Below are 16,962 nucleotides of genomic sequence, written 5' to 3'. Positions count from 1 at the left end.
CAGGGGCGGGGAGGGGATCCCCACGGTTCGGGGGTGGTACCCCCACCCAAATTTAGTCTTCAGGGATAAAATTTCCCCTGCCCCCACCCGTGCCCCAAATAATTCGGTGATTCCCTGCCCCCGTGGGTTTGGATCCCAGCGGTTTTCGGGGAATCCCCACCCCTAAAGCAGGTCTTTGAACAATGAATCTGAAATATTTACAGACAAAATGTAAACCCTAGGAAGTATGGTACGTATGGATCTTCAGCCGATGTGCTAGTACAATCCTGGTATCTTTGGACACCGACCATATTTTTTAATATGTAATCAAGCTAGAAATTTGATACTATTTGCGGAACCTTTTGAAGCAAAAATCTTAGAGTTACAAAGAAAAAACATGAAGTGCCACAGGAAAACTCATTCCTGAGCTAATAATAATAGATGCATTCATGATTGCTGATAGTGACAGGAAAAGGAAAAGATCATAAGTTACTCAGAGAAATATACCCTCTCATCTGATATCAGAAGTGAAATTTTCCTTGATTGGATTTTGCAGTCTACACTTCCAAATGAAGAATGAGAAGATCTAGCCTCAGGAATGTCAAACTGTGCACCATACCAGAAGCAGAATACGTGATAGGACAGCCACACATCTAAGCGATCAACCTGAATCTCCAGTCCAACAACGGCATCGTCCATTTGATCATTATGAATCTCAGTCGTTACAGTAACTTGGGATGTTTGGAAGAAAGGACGAGTAATAATGCTTCTGTCCTCATGTGTCTTCAGACTGGCATTTGTTTTCTCCAATATAGATTTCAATTTCACTGTTCTGCCAATCACTAATAGTTCACTGTTCCTACTATGTGCAGTAACTACTATATATTTGCTGTTTTTCCCTTCAGAAGCATCAGAGGGCAATGATGTTTCAATGGCCCCAACAGGAACGTGAATCATAAGGCCAATATTTTCCGACCTCAAAGTGACGACAAGTGAATCAAGCTTTTTATGCTCTTTTGCCTGACAAGACTCCGAACTTTTATTTAGAAGAGAATTTTGAGAAACTGGATGAGCCATATCTTTAGATGGACTGTTAGAAGATGATTTCATTGCTTCAGCTTCATCACTTTTTTCCAAATAAGAATTGTAGAAATCGATGACTGTAGACCAATCCGCAAAATGTAGCCAGATATTGAGAGAAGGAAGAGAAATATGAAACTCGTTATCACCTTCACTTGACTTTGAGAAACATATATGAAAAGCCGATGAAGCTGACAGCGGATCACGGCATTGTGCTATCATGACAGAATTAAGTAATGAATGGACCGTCAAATAAGAAAACCTCAAGTCTAAGTCTGTGGGTGTCTCATTTATCAAAGATACAGAGCATTTAAATTGCATATCAACCTTCGTTATTGGTTTTCCCAAAATTGAATCCCTTTTCGATTGATAGAGAGTTATTGACAGAGAATCAATGTAGCATCGAGCATCTGTAAACACTGTGCCTGAGGCAATTGGTAGAGCTGCACCATTTTCTTTCGGACTTCTCATCAGCTGATAAAATCCTAAAATATCAGAGGAGAAACATTTGGATTGATACTCAACCAAAGAGAACTGATTTATGACATCCAAAACTGCCCCAACTCCATCCAACGAACTGCAATCTACCATTAAAACAGAAGCATTAGTTGGAAAAGATAACTGAAAGAAAAAACAATTACTATGAATTTCAATGGAAGTTTGAATTCAAACATAACCTACCATCTATATGAACTTGGCAATTGGCAATCCTAAACATGATACATGTGGAGCCAGAACTATTCAGGCAGGATTCACTTTCACAGGGAAGTCTAGCCCAAATATCAGCAGTAAGTGGTGCAATTAATGGGATATTCTGACATGCAGTATCATTGTTGAGCATTATGTTACCATATTCATCACTCTGGTAAGAAATAAGTGACATCAAAACGTCTCTTCCAAATAAATTCAAAGAGTTATTTTCTTTGGCAAGTTTATGAGCAGGAACCATACACTCACAGGGAATACCCCTTAATACATCATCTGAAGAACATTCAAGGATGAAATTACAATAAATCTGTGGAAGTTCTATACTCAGAAACTGATGATCATCTTGTTCCACAGGAAAAATCAAAGTGGAATCCAGTATCTCAAACTTATAAATAGCTGGGCTACCTTTTTCTGTTTCAGTAAAATCACAATTTGCAGTAACAGGCTGTTCACTCAAACTTGAACTCCAATCGGATAATGAAAAGTAACCTATTATAATAGCCAAATACTCAGGTGGCAAAAAGCAGTGGACATGTTGAACACCAATGCTAACTTCAAGTTGGGAAGACAATGATCCAGCCCCTTTTCTCACACGCAGATTTAAAACAGAGGATAGATTTGATAATGAGGGACCCCAAAGAAAACCTTTGAGATTTTTAGTCCACCAAGATGATGTGAGGAGTAACCCTTCCGTGGAACACAACAAATCCATGAAGTCTTGTTGAAGTAAAAGTGAAGATCTAGAGGTTGGTATCGTTATAGTAGCAATAATAGAAGAGGAATCATGGAAATGTATTTTCACTCCACAAAGACTGGCATCAATCTTAGAAATATTTGCATCACAGGAACCTTCTGGTGCAGGAAATTCATCCCTACCAGATTTATGCATAACTGGTGAGATATAAGAGATTGTAGATTCCTTCCTTAAACTGAACTTCGGACCTGTGAATTTTGTGTCCCTTAATCTAAAGGATTTCCTCAAGTTAGGAATTGAATGACAAAGTGAACTCTCAAGGCTAACAAGAGAACTGGAATTGGAGATTGTAATGAATGGAAAGTAGTCCAAAGGAATGCTATCATGGTCAAAGCATCCAGTGTCAGAGAAATTTGAGTAACCAAACCTTTCAAACCAAAAACAAGGCTTTTTACTTGCAACTCTGCTGTTCTGAGCACTGACGGGTAAGTCGCATCTAAAAGATACATCACATGAAGATAATTTTTCACAGAAGCCAACCAATAACCCAATTATATGGGGATAGCAATGGACATCAGCATCATTTAAGCATACTCTGCACTCATGAAAAACAGAATCCACACTTCTGTGACCTTCATAATGCAAATGGAAGGGTGCCTTCATTGATGCACCCTTATTGCAACAATTTTCATCTTCATTTATTACTTCAATACCCAAATATTGATGATGTGCAACATCAGAAGCAAATTGGTTTCCGGATGAAAACAGAACACAGCTATCAGTTTCACCTTTCAGACAGCATGTCATCTTCAATGCTTTGGTACAGACAAAACACTCCTCAGATTCTGTATGAGAATACCTGCAATTAATACAGAAGTCACTAAAATTGTGTGAAATTCTGAGTCTGAGCAACAAAATACGCAGTCATGAGGAGCATACAGCTTACCAAATATCTAATTCTTGAAGTAAAAGCATGAGGACAGAACTACTTTCCTCATCATCTGCAAGGTCAACACGGAAACTCAAAGACTTCAATTTTGCTGAAACAGAAAACCCAAAGGTAGAAACCGTAGGTTGATTTGACAGAACATTAAGTGAATAGGGATTTTTTAGCATCTGAGAACTAGTTGTTGAACTAAGGTTATCTAGGTGTGCTACCAATGCCTGTATCGATTCATATATTGATGGAGAAAAATTAGCAACCACTGAAGGTAGATTGATGTACACCTGACATTCGGGAAAAAATTTAGTGAGTGAAATGCTGGAAAAGAAATATCAAGGAAAACAACATGGACAAAACATGGCAATTTAGAATAAGATTTCATCACTGCATTACAAATTCTAAAATTTTACTGAAGACAGACATATATGCAGAACATAAAACTTCACGTACAGAATGAGCAACTCATCCTTAATATCACTGGAACACAAATTAATAAACACTGATACAATCTCATGGCATGTCATAATTTACAACCCCATCTGTATCTCTTCCGATTACACCAAGCAACTAGGGCTTGCATCTGCCTCCACCGAGTTCTCTCTTCCAACTTGAAGAAAGAAAATCAAAACAACTCAAGAAGTGGTGACAGAACCATAACAGCATCTAGAAAATTGTTTAAAATACTAGCCTCACTTTTCTCTCGTATAGCATATTATAACAACAATCATCTCTACTGTGTATGTAGCAGAGTCTAATCTATTCTAATCAGATGATGTAAAAGCTTATAAATTACAGCAGCACGAGACAATAATTAATATACGGTAGAAGATTATATTATTTGCTATTGAGTATACGATGATAATGAACAATGTTTTAAAATTATCTAGGTTAGCTTTGGTTACCTCTGCCTGTTTTAAAATTGATTCATCAGAAATGATGCAAGACACAAGAGTAATAGAAGCACAAAATTTCTCCAAGATGCTGATCGTCCGAGCAACTTGAGGGAAGACTAGCTTTAGCTGCAGCATAAGTTAAGAACTTGCTTTAGGAGCACTATAACTGAAACAACTCACACAAACCACACCAAAAAGTGGAGCTCACCTCAAAATTCTCAAGTTTGACAGAAAAGCAATTATAGAGGTCTTGAACTTGGAACTTATTAAAAAACTCAGCAAGAAATGCTGAATTTGATAATGGTTTTTCTTCTTGAGTAGTAGAAACAATCGACTCTGGATCATATTTGGATGTATAAAGAAGAGAACCCAGTTGCAAAGCCTAGCAAACAAAGCAGGTCATATTAGGACACAGATAATTCAACAAATAGAAATCAATATAATGATTCTCTAAACCAGTGGCAGTCTAAAATGACAATGAACTACAAGCATACTGAACCTAAAACTTAATGAAAATTGCTGACTTTTTTCTGTCGCAGAAACCAAAAGTTAAGGCCTAATGAAACAAATATTTTTTACACTATCAAGTAATGGGAGGTATGAACTAATATATGTGCCAACTACATGGATTCTTACATTATTTCAAGAATCGTTATGTAAGACAGCATTTTTCTCAACAATTACAGGAGATATTCTTCATTCATAATTCCGTGTAGATAATAATAATGCACCTCATAGTTGTTAAATCGAGATTCGACTCGTGACTCGAAATCTCATTTTGTGAATCGAGACTCGTGAATCGAACCGAATCGTAAGATTCAGATCAAATTCAAAATATTATAAAAGATAAAATATTAACCATATTTAACTTTAAATATGAGTCTAAAAATGCAATTTTACTATCCAAATAGAAATTATATCAAGTTATCATCTAAATACTTAAGTTAAAATTCAAATTTAATGCAATCCTAATAAAACTAATTGCCAAACAATGCATCAACATGAAAAGAATCATCATCAAAAGTTGAAGAGTCATCTGGAAACCTTTTCAATTTCATAACTTCACTGAAGTCAAGAGTCATAAATTATTTGAAACATCTGTATGTTTATAACTCATAATTTCATAACTCATCATAATTTAATAATTCTGCAGTAAAGAGTCATAAACCTTTTCAATTTCATAACTGTCTAATTTCATAACTTCTGCAGTTTTTTTTGTTTTATAAAAGTTCAAGAGTCATCTCCCTCCCCAATTCTGTGTACGATTTATCCAGTTTTTAAAAATTAAAAAAAAAAAAAAATTCAAATAGTGCCATGAATCGACTGAATCAGGTGACTCGGCCGATTCAGGAAGGTTTCGAGTCGTACGATAGACTCGAAATCTGCCTGAATCGCATCGAATCGTACGAGTTGCGTCGACTCACGATTCTAACAACTATGATGCACCTGCAAGCTCTATTCAATTTTTTTATGGTAGTCATTTCATCTGCATTATGAAGTTAGCAGAAACGTCCAATCATTTAGATATGTCATGGAACCAATTGAACTAAAAGCTCAAGCTTATAGTTAAAGGTCCACTTCATATTAATATCTGACACACCCCCACACGTGAATGCCCACTGGGCTTGAAGCGTGCACAACACAGGCCCATATTACTATGTCCTGCAATTAAATCAACAAATGGGGCTGCCAGCGAACCCTGGACCACTTGGTCAAACTGGCTCTGATACCATATCATGGAACCAATTGAACTAAAAGCTCAAGCTTATAGTTAAAGGTCCACTTCATATTAATATCTGACAAGATAGATTACATAGCAGCACCCAACTGATCTTCAGTTTCATGTATTATGGTGGTCCCATCTCGTTTTTAACATAGCAGCACCCAAATAGTGACAGCCACACTCAGTTTTTAACCCCAAGTCCTACAAGACGTGTGGAGTTTAAGCTGAACCGTAATATGTGAATCAGTAAAAACATAAACACAAAGTAGACAGAACAATATTATTGAAGGGAACACATATTTCACCAAGGATAACACAATAGATGGAATATACGTTACAAATGGAAGGATGAGTTTATAAAAAAATCAATGATAATATAACAAAAGAGAAAGAGAAAGAGCCATAGGAACAAAACAAACAAATATAACACAATACTGAAGCTAGTTCAAGATGATGTCACTCGAGTTTACCAAGGTACATGGTTCTGAAATGGCATGGCCAGGAACATTAATAGTAATATCCAAGATTCTGACATCCCATCTCAATTTTCCTTGACTTGACATAGTATATCTGCAAAATTCATATATAAACATAAATATAAAACCATGAGCATGCATGACATATTGTTATAAGACTTCACAGCATTACCAATGAAAAACAACTACTTAGTAAAATAAGTAGGCATCTGAAGTGTCAAGAGCACTTACTCAGCTTTTGATGATAAGCGAGTCTTGGTATCTTTAAACCCATTAAATGACCAAAGAACCTGTTGTCGCATCAGTACTGAAATTATTGACATTATTGAGCAGCATAGTGTAATTGCACATCAAAAAGTAGAAGAAAAAAAGAACTCTGCTCAAAATTTAATAATGGTCAATCCTATGAAGCATCGACTTACTGTACGGAAAATGGCATTTTTACAAAATATGAGAAAAGGATATAGAGGAAAATGCCTATATTTCTATTATTAAATTTATAATGAAACATTTAGAAGATATATAAATATATAAACTATAAATAACATTCATAAAAAATTAATTCATAAAAAATTATTCATTAATTCATAAAAAATAAATATTTAATAATTCAAACTATTTAAACTACCAATTCTGAAGACTAATCTAAAACAATTTCAAGCACTTGATCTATTTCTTCGTCATCTACAAACACCAATGACTCAAATTCCGGTTCATCAGGAGATAGATTGGCAACCTCAAGGATCCCTGCACCATCAATCCTTGAGAAAAGGGGAAAAAGAATTGAGTTGTAAATAGGAAAACGAAAGAAGGAAACCGAAACAAGAGATTTAAGAAATGTTGAGAGTTAGAGATAAATAGCTTGGCTGGCTGCTATCTATGGTTTAGACGTTTAGTTTAATTTTATACATACATAGGGTTTGAAGTTATTTAAAAGAACCCTATATTTTACATAATTGACTTAAGGATCCTTATCCCACAACTGCCCCTGTGTCCCCATATTAAAAAAAAAGGGACACAAATTTGGCGTGTCCACTACGTGTCCATGCGTGCCCGTGTCCCCAAAGTGTCTGACACTTGTACGCTAGCCTCTTAGAGGTATCCGTGCTTTATAAAGTCCACCTTACTGAAGTTCACAAGGTCTAAAGGATAAACAAACTACAAAGAAGATATTTCCACATTCAACCATGCTAAGGTGACATTACAAGAGACAAGGTGCTTGCAGAGGAGGTATTCAGTGAATCGGCAAGCTGACATCACAGAACTTCGAAGAAGATATCCAATACAAAAGGCAGAAGATAGATCAGGCAGGATACCCTACTTGGCAAGGTGGTTACAGAGGAGAGAATCTATAGCACATAAAGGTGTAACCACAATGAAAATGAGTTCAGTTATTTCTTAATTCAAAACTTTGCAGTATAATTACACTGTAAAGGCAGGATTGTTGTTCATGTATACAACAATAAAAAAATAAAAGAGATCTCATTGAACTTTCAACTTCATAAGCTTTCAATTCACGTTTGCAAGTTATAGGTCTAAGCATTGAACTGAAAATATAGTAGAATGATATTAGAGCCTGAAGAACCGAAGACTCCAATGGTATTATAGCAACATTGATCTCAATCAGAATATCAGGTCATCACTCATGCCAATCACAGATTCACACTCTGAAAGAGGTAATTTCCTACCCCCTAAGGTCAAAGATGAACAAGTTTGAAATAATGGCAATTTGAGAAATGAGAGTTTTGTGAAGGTGAACCCAATCACCACCATTTGATGCCGAAAATCCTAGAAAGTACAATAGGAAATGCTAAAAAATATTTTCAGATCTATAATCCCCTTGAAAAAAAATAGCTAACTGCTATTTGGGGAAGTACAGAGTGCTAAAAGCTCTTATGGTAGTAAAATTAATATATAAAATTGCATGACGAACATGAAGTTAAACATGTCAGCAGCAGCACACCACGTATCGATCAAACTAATGCTAAAAAAACAGACAAATCTCAAAAATAAAAAAATATAGCAAGAAGTTGTTATTAAGCAAACATAACTCACCCTTTTGCTTTGAAAGTCGAAGGTATTTAATATTGTGAAGAACTCGATGAAATTTAAGAAGAATTCCACATCGTAAGTAACTTCGAGTGGTTGAAGCATTCCCTACATACAGAAATTGTATTTATTTAGAAATAATAGTCCAACTTAAAAGGAAAGGGAGAAAAAAGCATGATTACGATAAGACCTTCACTGACAATTCAACTTCTTGCTTTGATGATATGTTCACTAGTATTCTACACGAGCTTAGCTCATCTTCATGCAGATAATGTTCTGCAAGGTTCTGGAAAGAAAGAACGTTAAATATTATCTCTACATTGCTCAAACAAAAAGTAAGAACCGACAAAATATATAGTTTGACACTTGAATACATAACATCACTTTCTGTTTGTCTTATTGAAGATGATCCTATGACTTGTAATGATGCTTGTTGGAAAGAAGTCAGTCATACATAATGAATTGGAAAATTTGTTCATTAATAAGACTTAGTTAGGTCTTCAGAGATTTACCAATGGGTTCACCAAGGGAACAATTTGATTGCTTTGATACAATTCTGATGTAAAAAGAATTGGTACAATATTAGATCTTATAGCTTTAGCTTCCATGTATAATTGCAGATCCATCATATGTATATTATAACTATATTTCTTCACAGTGATCTACTTTGTTTTGATTCATGCCTCAAAATGTGTGCCTCCCTCCCACCCATCCTTCTTATCAAACCCACCCTAAAGCTTTCTTCTCAAAGAATTTTGATATAAAAAATTTAGAAGTAAATATCGTATTAAGTAAATTTACAAGAATTGGAATACAAAGTTGAAACAAACCCTTCCTATTTGTAGTATGGCTCTCCCATTTGATGGATAAACCATCTTCCCTGACTTAATGAAGCAAGCAATTGCTGCTAACTCTTCCCAAAGCTTGCACTCAATAACTGTATCTTCAAAAATCAAGTCTGCAATCCCTTGACCAGAGTACCTATAAAATAGTATTGACAATTGATAAAAAGAATATTTGCAAACAGTAAGCAAAAAAAAATGCTTTATAGTAAAGGATAACGTAATCTTAAACACAACGTTTTACCGGTACAATTTCAAGCCTCATTAGCAAACAAATGAGTTTTTTTTTTCATTTGCAATTTCATAACATGGCCAACCTCCAGCGTTCTAACCACCCAATAAGATTTAAAATTGCAAATCTTCTGTTAATGAAAAAAACCTGTCTTCTGTTAACAAGGCTTGAAATTGCACTGTCTGGTCAACTTTAAGATTAAGATTGCAATGTTTTGTACGTGAAGACTATATCCGCTTTTCCCCAATAACCATAGCGTTAAATTTATACCTATTCCTTTTAGTAAACATCATTGAGCAACATTCTCAATGGCCAATAACATAACAAAAAACAACCACCCAAAGCATGCATTAACAAATTAAATTAGTATTATTTATGATGTATGATTATAGACATCACACCAGACACTTGAATAATTTCAAATTCCTTGTCTTCTAGAATACATTTTCGTTTAATTACCTAAAACGCATGCATTATCTAGATACACATCCAACTTCTAGAGTATCATTATAGTAACGTAATAGCATATAGGCACACACTTCAAATCCATTGGAGTATAGCTTGATGTTTCTTGGTGTCATTTGCTAAATTCAATACACAAACTCTTAATACTTTGAGAACCCTAAAATAATGAAAAGAGATAAACTAATTAATTGGACCTTAGCCTTTCAAACCCCGATGTAAACCCATGATGACATCCAAACTGTAAAATTCTTGGTGTATGAACCCCTTAAGGATTTCTACTTATATTTTCAGGTTTATGGGCAACAACAGCATGTTTTTACAGCCATTTACTATAGAAGTCAATTGCATAAGTAACAGATAATCAAATAATAGCCACAATGACAGATTCCCATAATTTCAAAGGAGAGCAATTGAACAATGGGTATAATAGCAGGAGACTTCAAAAAAACCACAAAAAGTTTCAACCCTCAACCTACGTTACACGGAAACAGACACGGAACCGGGAAACATTAGTTCTAAAACATAACCTTCATAAAATATCCTTCAAAGGAAACAGAAACGGACACAGTGCAAAAACACTAAAGAGGAGTGTCGGTGCGACATAGCCCACAGCCATAAAGGATCAGCAACCATACTTGTTTTGCAGGCACGCAGTAAATTGACGTATGCTTAATTTGATTGCACATGTAAACATCTTATCATTAGCATCAACATTCCCACTAGATAATACAGACGGGTGGAACTCTGTAGCTTCATAAATATCCTGCACAAAAAGATGGTGTTTAGATAATTTGAGACGAGAAACTTTTAACTCTTATGAATCTAGATACCTTTATAACTTCATCGGAGATGACACCAGAGAATTGTGTAGAATCATCCGTTCCCCCAGCACCAAGCATGCCGCGAGACAGCCAATTTAGCCAACCTTGGGACTTGCCTAGTGACTGCTCATCGTTACGTGACTTCTCAGCAGTTGCATTGGCACCATTTGTTCTCATATTCAAAGATGAAGGGTTTGACAAAACTTCCTGAAGCCAAACGAAAACATACAAGAAACATGGCATCATTATGTTACTAATGAGCAGATGTAATGAAGTTAAAACTGTATATATGCTACATCCAATATAACTAGAAACCAAATCAGAATCAAAATGTCTTAGTTATGCCTCATATTTAAGCAAATATTACCTGCAGCTCACATTCAGCAGCGGACCTATAACTTAAGATATCATCAATGTCAAATTCCTTCTCCATTTGCTCCAATTCCCGAAGGATATACTCAGTAATTGACTGTAATTACAAATTTTAAAAGATAAATCCAAAGCAATTACATGTCAGAAAATAGAAAATTTTCATGATTGGAAAATTAATAATTCACATAAGTTATGAGATAATAGAAAAGAAAATGAAATTGCCCATGGGACATGCTTCAGTCTCTAATTTGTAAATGAAACCCAGGTTTTATTAAATCAATATTCGTGGAGAAAATTCAGGCACTGAAAGATCAAAAGTAAGAACTTTAAAAAAAAAATTATAAGAAGGAAACAACAAAAATTACCTCTTCTTGCTGAAGGAGGTCTAGTTTAATCTTGTACAAATTGATATATCTTCGACGAGAATTCCTGTAATTAGTTTAGTACTTTAGAATTAAGAAACAGGAAAATTCTATAGAAATATCAATAAGGAACTCAAACAAGCCAGCTAGGAAGAACCATGGATTTATATTAATCAGTATTTCTAATGAGATAACTGGAAGCAAGGAACAAAATATAATAGATTAAGTAAGAATGAGACCTCTAAAGATCTACACCCCCTCTCCTCACATTAACATCAAGAGCCTACAATAGCAAAGAAAGAAAAGATCATATTTTCATGCCCTCCTCACTCCCTAAGTCCCTCCTTATAAATCCACACACACCAATAAATTGTTCTAATGGTATTGTACTGAAAATAGGCTCTCCTCTTGTCTTATGTGACAGCTCCTCTGTCCCATATTGAACCCCTATGCCACATACCCTTTTCCCCCTTCCTGAACATTCCACACATAGGGCCTCACATTAGAATCTGTGAGAATGTTCCTGCCCATCTCCATCTCTATCAAAATGCATACTAGATAAAACAGGTGCTTGGTCCAGAAGGTATACCCGGATAAACACACATACATAAACCTACATGTTTATACAAATATATCTCTTGCGGAACTTGAGAGTTCAAATTCAAAATAGAAAGACAAAGGACTAGCAAATATGCTCTTAAGGTGATGCAGTAAAAAAGGAAACCTAAGGCTAGAAGTATTCAGAACTATGAAGCACGGACTCGGGTGCGGACACGGCAAACGGCATTTTTAGAAAATATGAGACACGGGTGCGGCGGGACACGGCAAATTTTATATAATTAATTATATATATATTAGATATAAATTTTTTAAAAAACTTGCTAATTATATATATTACATATAAAAATAAATTTATACTGCTGGATGAAAACAAGTCTGAAATTGGGAAGGGAGATGAAGACTATTTACTCATGAAATTAGAGCAAGGGAGATGACTGAACAAGGGAGTTGAAATTCTTGCGATTCTAAATCAAGACTGGACAAGGAAGAATCGTGAACGGCAGAAGATGAAGAATGAATAGCGAATCGCAGGAGATGAAGAACGAATCGCGAATCGCAAATCACAGGAGATGAAGAACGAATCGCGAATCGCAAATCACAGGAGATGAAGAACGAATCGCGAATCGCAAATCAAAGGAGATGAAGAACATCGCGAATCGCAAATGAAATAGAAAGAGATGAAGAAGCTAAAGAAATTGCTGGAGTTGGAGAAATTGCAGAGATGAAGAAGTGCAAAGAAATCGCAGGAGTTGAAGAAATTGTGAATCGCAGGAGATTCAAAAAAAAAACCCTAAATTTTTACCTATTTTCACCTCAGCCGAGTCCCATCTGTGTCCCGCCGAGTCCCAACCGAGTCCCATCCGAGTCCCATATCCCGGCCGTGTCACCGCCGTGTCACCGCCGAGTCCCGGCGAGTCCCCGGAGAGTCCCCGAGTCCGGCAAGTCCGACATGGCCACGGCGACCCCGGGGAAGTGTCCGTGCTTCATAGATTCAGAATTATAGTCTAGGTCAGATGCATGACAGAGTTAGGGCATTAATGAGTACTGTAAATCATTGGGAGCATTGTTCGTTTAATTTGCCAGAGTTCAAACCATGTGCTTGTTTGAAAGAGAAATGATAATACTTGCCTGTACAAAAGAAACATATATTGTGCCACCTCAAAATTTATTTGAAGTTTTTGTCATAATTAGGCCATCCAATTTTCCAAGTTACTTCATGCAAGTTGGGGATACCAAAAGTAAGGTGTAACATGTTACATACATGTATCAATAAGAGCCGAAGTTAGACTCTATTAGTATAGCCAGGTGGAAAGGATTGAAACCAAAGGAAGAAAGAAAATGTACAAATTTCAAAGTGCTTGAAAAGAATGATAGAATTTAGAATTATGCAACTGATAAAGGACCATAAAGTTAAAAATTGAGTTTTCTATAATTTTGATATTATGTTCCTAACGTAATTAAATTATACTAGAAAGCATTAAGATTGTAAACCAAAATTGACAAATTCTTCAGATAATGAAATGAAATCTCTACCTGATTGCATTACAATACCAAGTTAATCATAACTCTAAACTGCAATTTGAACAAATAAATAAAAATAAAGCGACAAGTAATTATTAGCAATCATCATTTTGATAATATCACCCCTTTAGTTTCTGATCATTATATGACTAATGTCAAGTCATGCCAAAGCAAGATGAGGTATAGATGTTGTAAGCTATACAACAGCCAAAAAACAGCATCATGTATCAAAGCTATAAGCATACAATAATGAAAAATAAACTTACAGTCTCTGTCCTAAGTATCTCCATGAGGTTTTTCTCAACTTCTTACGGACATCTGATAGAACAGATTCTTGTGCATAGTGCCACCATAATAATTGCCAACCATTATGCTTTCTTGATAAGGAATGACCCCAAGGACGGTAACGACCATATCTGCATCATCCACTTAGAAATATATTAAAAACTACTTTAGCTTTACATATAGTAAATAATTATAAAAAAAATCTTAGTTAGCCAGAACTTGGTTAAAATGTCTCGTTAGCCCCCTAAGTCCACATGGTGGCACAAGGAGAGATATGGATACGTTAAACCACGTATCACCACTTTGAGCAAGTTCAGGGGGGCTAATAGATCATTGTAACCACTTCAGGGAGCCGATATATTAATTTAAGAAAGTTTATGAGGCCAATATTGCAAGCAAGTTCAAGGGCTAACAAGACTCTTAAAGTTCAGGGGCCAAATCGGTTTTCTGACCAAGTTCGGGGGGGCGTGACGTATTCAGCCGCATATATTTGTGCATTTCTATGTGAAATAAAAGCTTTTGCAATATAAAACGAATATATGTTAATTCTCATGATACTAACTCACATACTTTGACTTCAAACTTAATTTTTGAGAATTCATCAATTCATTTGACCACAACGTTCAATAAGATGGAAGAAATAAAGAAACTTCTCGTGAATTGAGAAAAATTACTCTTGTTTATGTAGACTAGAGCACCTGACCCAAAAATAACATTATAATTTGGTTTCGTTTTCGATTTTCCCTGTTTAGTTTTGTTTAGGTTTCTTTTGACATCTTTACTTAGAGTTATATATAGTTTAAGTGAAGTGATCTAGCTGAAATTTTCAATGACTGTAGGAAAGTTTCTTACTTGGGCTACAAATTTGTAATGATGTTGATATTCCTCTTTGTGCTCTAATCTCCTATAAAGCTATAAATAGTAGGACTGTATATGTTTTCAGTGTGTAGATTATAAATCAACATGGATTATTCTTAGTTGAAATGGCACTAATGCCAAAAGAAAAGAAAAAAGGGAGTATTGAAGCACCTAAACTCAGCGAAGAATTAGATTGACATGATATCATAAGAAATTTTAGAACATAAAAAAAAAAGTCAAAATTTTAATGGTATGTTAATGCACCAATCTATAACAATAGAAACAACAAGGTACACAAAACTTACTTCTCCCTTAAATGGCTAATGCTTACGTAATCAGATAGAATCAACAATTCACACAATTGAACTTCATTTACTGAAATTTCCTGAAAATTAAGTGATAGAACAGCCAAAGTGAAAAGTGCAATTACATGTACTACGGAGAACAAAGAAATTAAGATTTCTATATAAATGACAACATCTTCAAAATAATTGTACGTACCAAGCCAGATATCTCTGCTCTGATTGAATATTGTGCCAACTCACTATCAAGTTTGCCTACTCTGTTTACCTAAATGAGAAACAAACTTTAGTCATCTAGCAATAAGAAGTCCCAAGAAAAAATGAAAACTGAAAGACTTCTCATTTTGATATATAACAATATCGTAAGCCATCTGGCCCATCCCTATGCAAGCGAACTTTTCAAAGCAGTAGTTTCTGGTAACACTGTAATAATGCTTAAACTTAAAGGAATAAGCAAAACACTCCAAACATGAAGAAATTTTTTTCTTTAATTATAACAGTAAAATCCAGAAAGCTAATGATTCTATATCTTCTTCCAATGCAAGAAGATATTTAAGAAAAAGCACCTAATGATATGTAAGATGATTGAATGGCTAATAAAACAATAAAATACCTTCCGTAAGCAATACCTAATAACAACCCATTTATTTTTCTTACCAATCATAGTTTTAAAAGACGGTCGCCTGAGGCGAGAGGTGACCCAGGCGTTCCAATGATTCACGGAAACGGAAACGGAAGCGGAAACGGGAAACGGAATTTCTAAAAAACATAGGAAACGGAATCGGGGAATAGGAGGTGTCAGATATTAATATCAAAGAGGGACCGTCTAATAATCATTATGGTGTCAGATATTAATATCAAAGCAGTCTAATATCAAAGAGTGAGCATCTTGTGTCCAACCTTCCTCTGCCAATATGAATTTTAACCTAAAAGATGAACTTGCAATCAAAGAGGAACCTTGAGTTCAAAGATTCATGAAGCGAGACAAGGATCAGTCTAGAGAAGGAAAAGTAGGGGAGGAATAGGAGGTGTCAGATATTAATATCATAATATGAATTGGCCCTTTAACTATCTGCTTAAGCTTTTAGTTCAATTGGTTCCATTACATGGTATAAGAGCCTCTTTGACCAGGTGATCAAAAGTTTGATTCCTGGCAACCCCATTTGTTGATTTGATTTCAACACCTGTCTTGTTCACGCTTGCATTCGCATGCAGAGGTGTGTAAGATATTAATGAATTGGGCCTCTAAATATCAGCTTAAGCTTTTAGTTCAATAGGTTCTATGACAGGAGGAAAGAAAAGAAAAGAGGGAAAATAGATTATTGAAGCAGAAAGGTGAATTTTCTTACGAGGGTAGAATTTCTACAACCCTATACTACAACAACAACAACAAGCCTTAGTCCCGAAATGATTCGGGGTCGGCTAACATAAACCATCATACAAAACCGTCAAATCAAGTCGTGTCAGCGACATAAATGTAACCCCTACTTTTGTCCTAATTATTTCATTACTCATCCGATCCTTTCTCGTACGACCACACATCCATCTCAACATACGCATCTCCGCCACCGACATCTTATGAATGTGCGTACCATATAACAATGCAGGTCTAATTGCCGTGCGGTAGAATTTTCCCTTCAATCTATTAGGCATGTCGGGGTCACAAAGGAATCTGGTAGCACTCTTCCACTTCGACCAACCAGATTTAAGAGCAACATCTCCATCTATCCAGCACTTAATTACTAAACAGAGATAAAATTGAAGGATGTTGTCATTCTGCTTCAAAAATTAGGGAC

At 35.5% G+C, this 16,962-nt stretch overlaps 1 protein-coding gene across 9 annotated transcripts in view; it reads right to left on the bottom strand.

Moving 5' to 3' along the window:
• LOC136208457 (uncharacterized) overlaps positions 1 to 16,962 on the bottom strand; it is a 39,095-nt gene that overhangs the window by 15,851 nt on the left and 6,282 nt on the right. For 7 of the 9 annotated variants that reach the window (XM_065999353.1, XM_065999354.1, XM_065999349.1 and 4 more), the window contains 17 exons: positions 15,366 to 15,434; positions 15,170 to 15,249; positions 13,988 to 14,137; positions 11,643 to 11,706; positions 11,273 to 11,374; positions 10,915 to 11,112; positions 10,720 to 10,847; positions 9,376 to 9,526; positions 8,736 to 8,831; positions 8,552 to 8,653; positions 6,728 to 6,786; positions 6,491 to 6,590; positions 4,506 to 4,679; positions 4,307 to 4,423; positions 3,408 to 3,688; positions 1,741 to 3,320; positions 487 to 1,643 (listed from right to left, as the gene is read on the bottom strand). In XM_065999353.1, coding sequence (XP_065855425.1) covers positions 487 to 1,643; positions 1,741 to 3,320; positions 3,408 to 3,688; positions 4,307 to 4,423; positions 4,506 to 4,679; positions 6,491 to 6,590; positions 6,728 to 6,786; positions 8,552 to 8,653; positions 8,736 to 8,831; positions 9,376 to 9,526; positions 10,720 to 10,847; positions 10,915 to 11,112; positions 11,273 to 11,374; positions 11,643 to 11,706; positions 13,988 to 14,137; positions 15,170 to 15,249; positions 15,366 to 15,434 — 4,608 coding nt within the window. Of the gene's footprint in view, positions 1 to 486; positions 1,644 to 1,740; positions 3,321 to 3,407; positions 3,689 to 4,306; positions 4,424 to 4,505; positions 4,680 to 6,490; positions 6,591 to 6,727; positions 6,787 to 8,551; positions 8,654 to 8,735; positions 8,832 to 9,057; positions 9,215 to 9,375; positions 9,527 to 10,719; positions 10,848 to 10,914; positions 11,113 to 11,272; positions 11,375 to 11,642; positions 11,707 to 13,002; positions 13,022 to 13,987; positions 14,138 to 15,169; positions 15,250 to 15,365; positions 15,435 to 16,962 lie in introns of those variants that run through there. The other 2 variants (XM_065999356.1, XM_065999357.1) reach the window with 2 other exon arrangements.

This window comes from Euphorbia lathyris, chromosome 10, assembly GCF_963576675.1.
Source record: "Euphorbia lathyris chromosome 10, ddEupLath1.1, whole genome shotgun sequence".
Classification (NCBI taxonomy): Eukaryota; Viridiplantae; Streptophyta; class Magnoliopsida; order Malpighiales; family Euphorbiaceae; genus Euphorbia; species Euphorbia lathyris.
The sequence above is the reverse complement of the archived record's forward strand: the minus strand, read 5'-3'. Positions and strand labels throughout refer to the sequence as shown.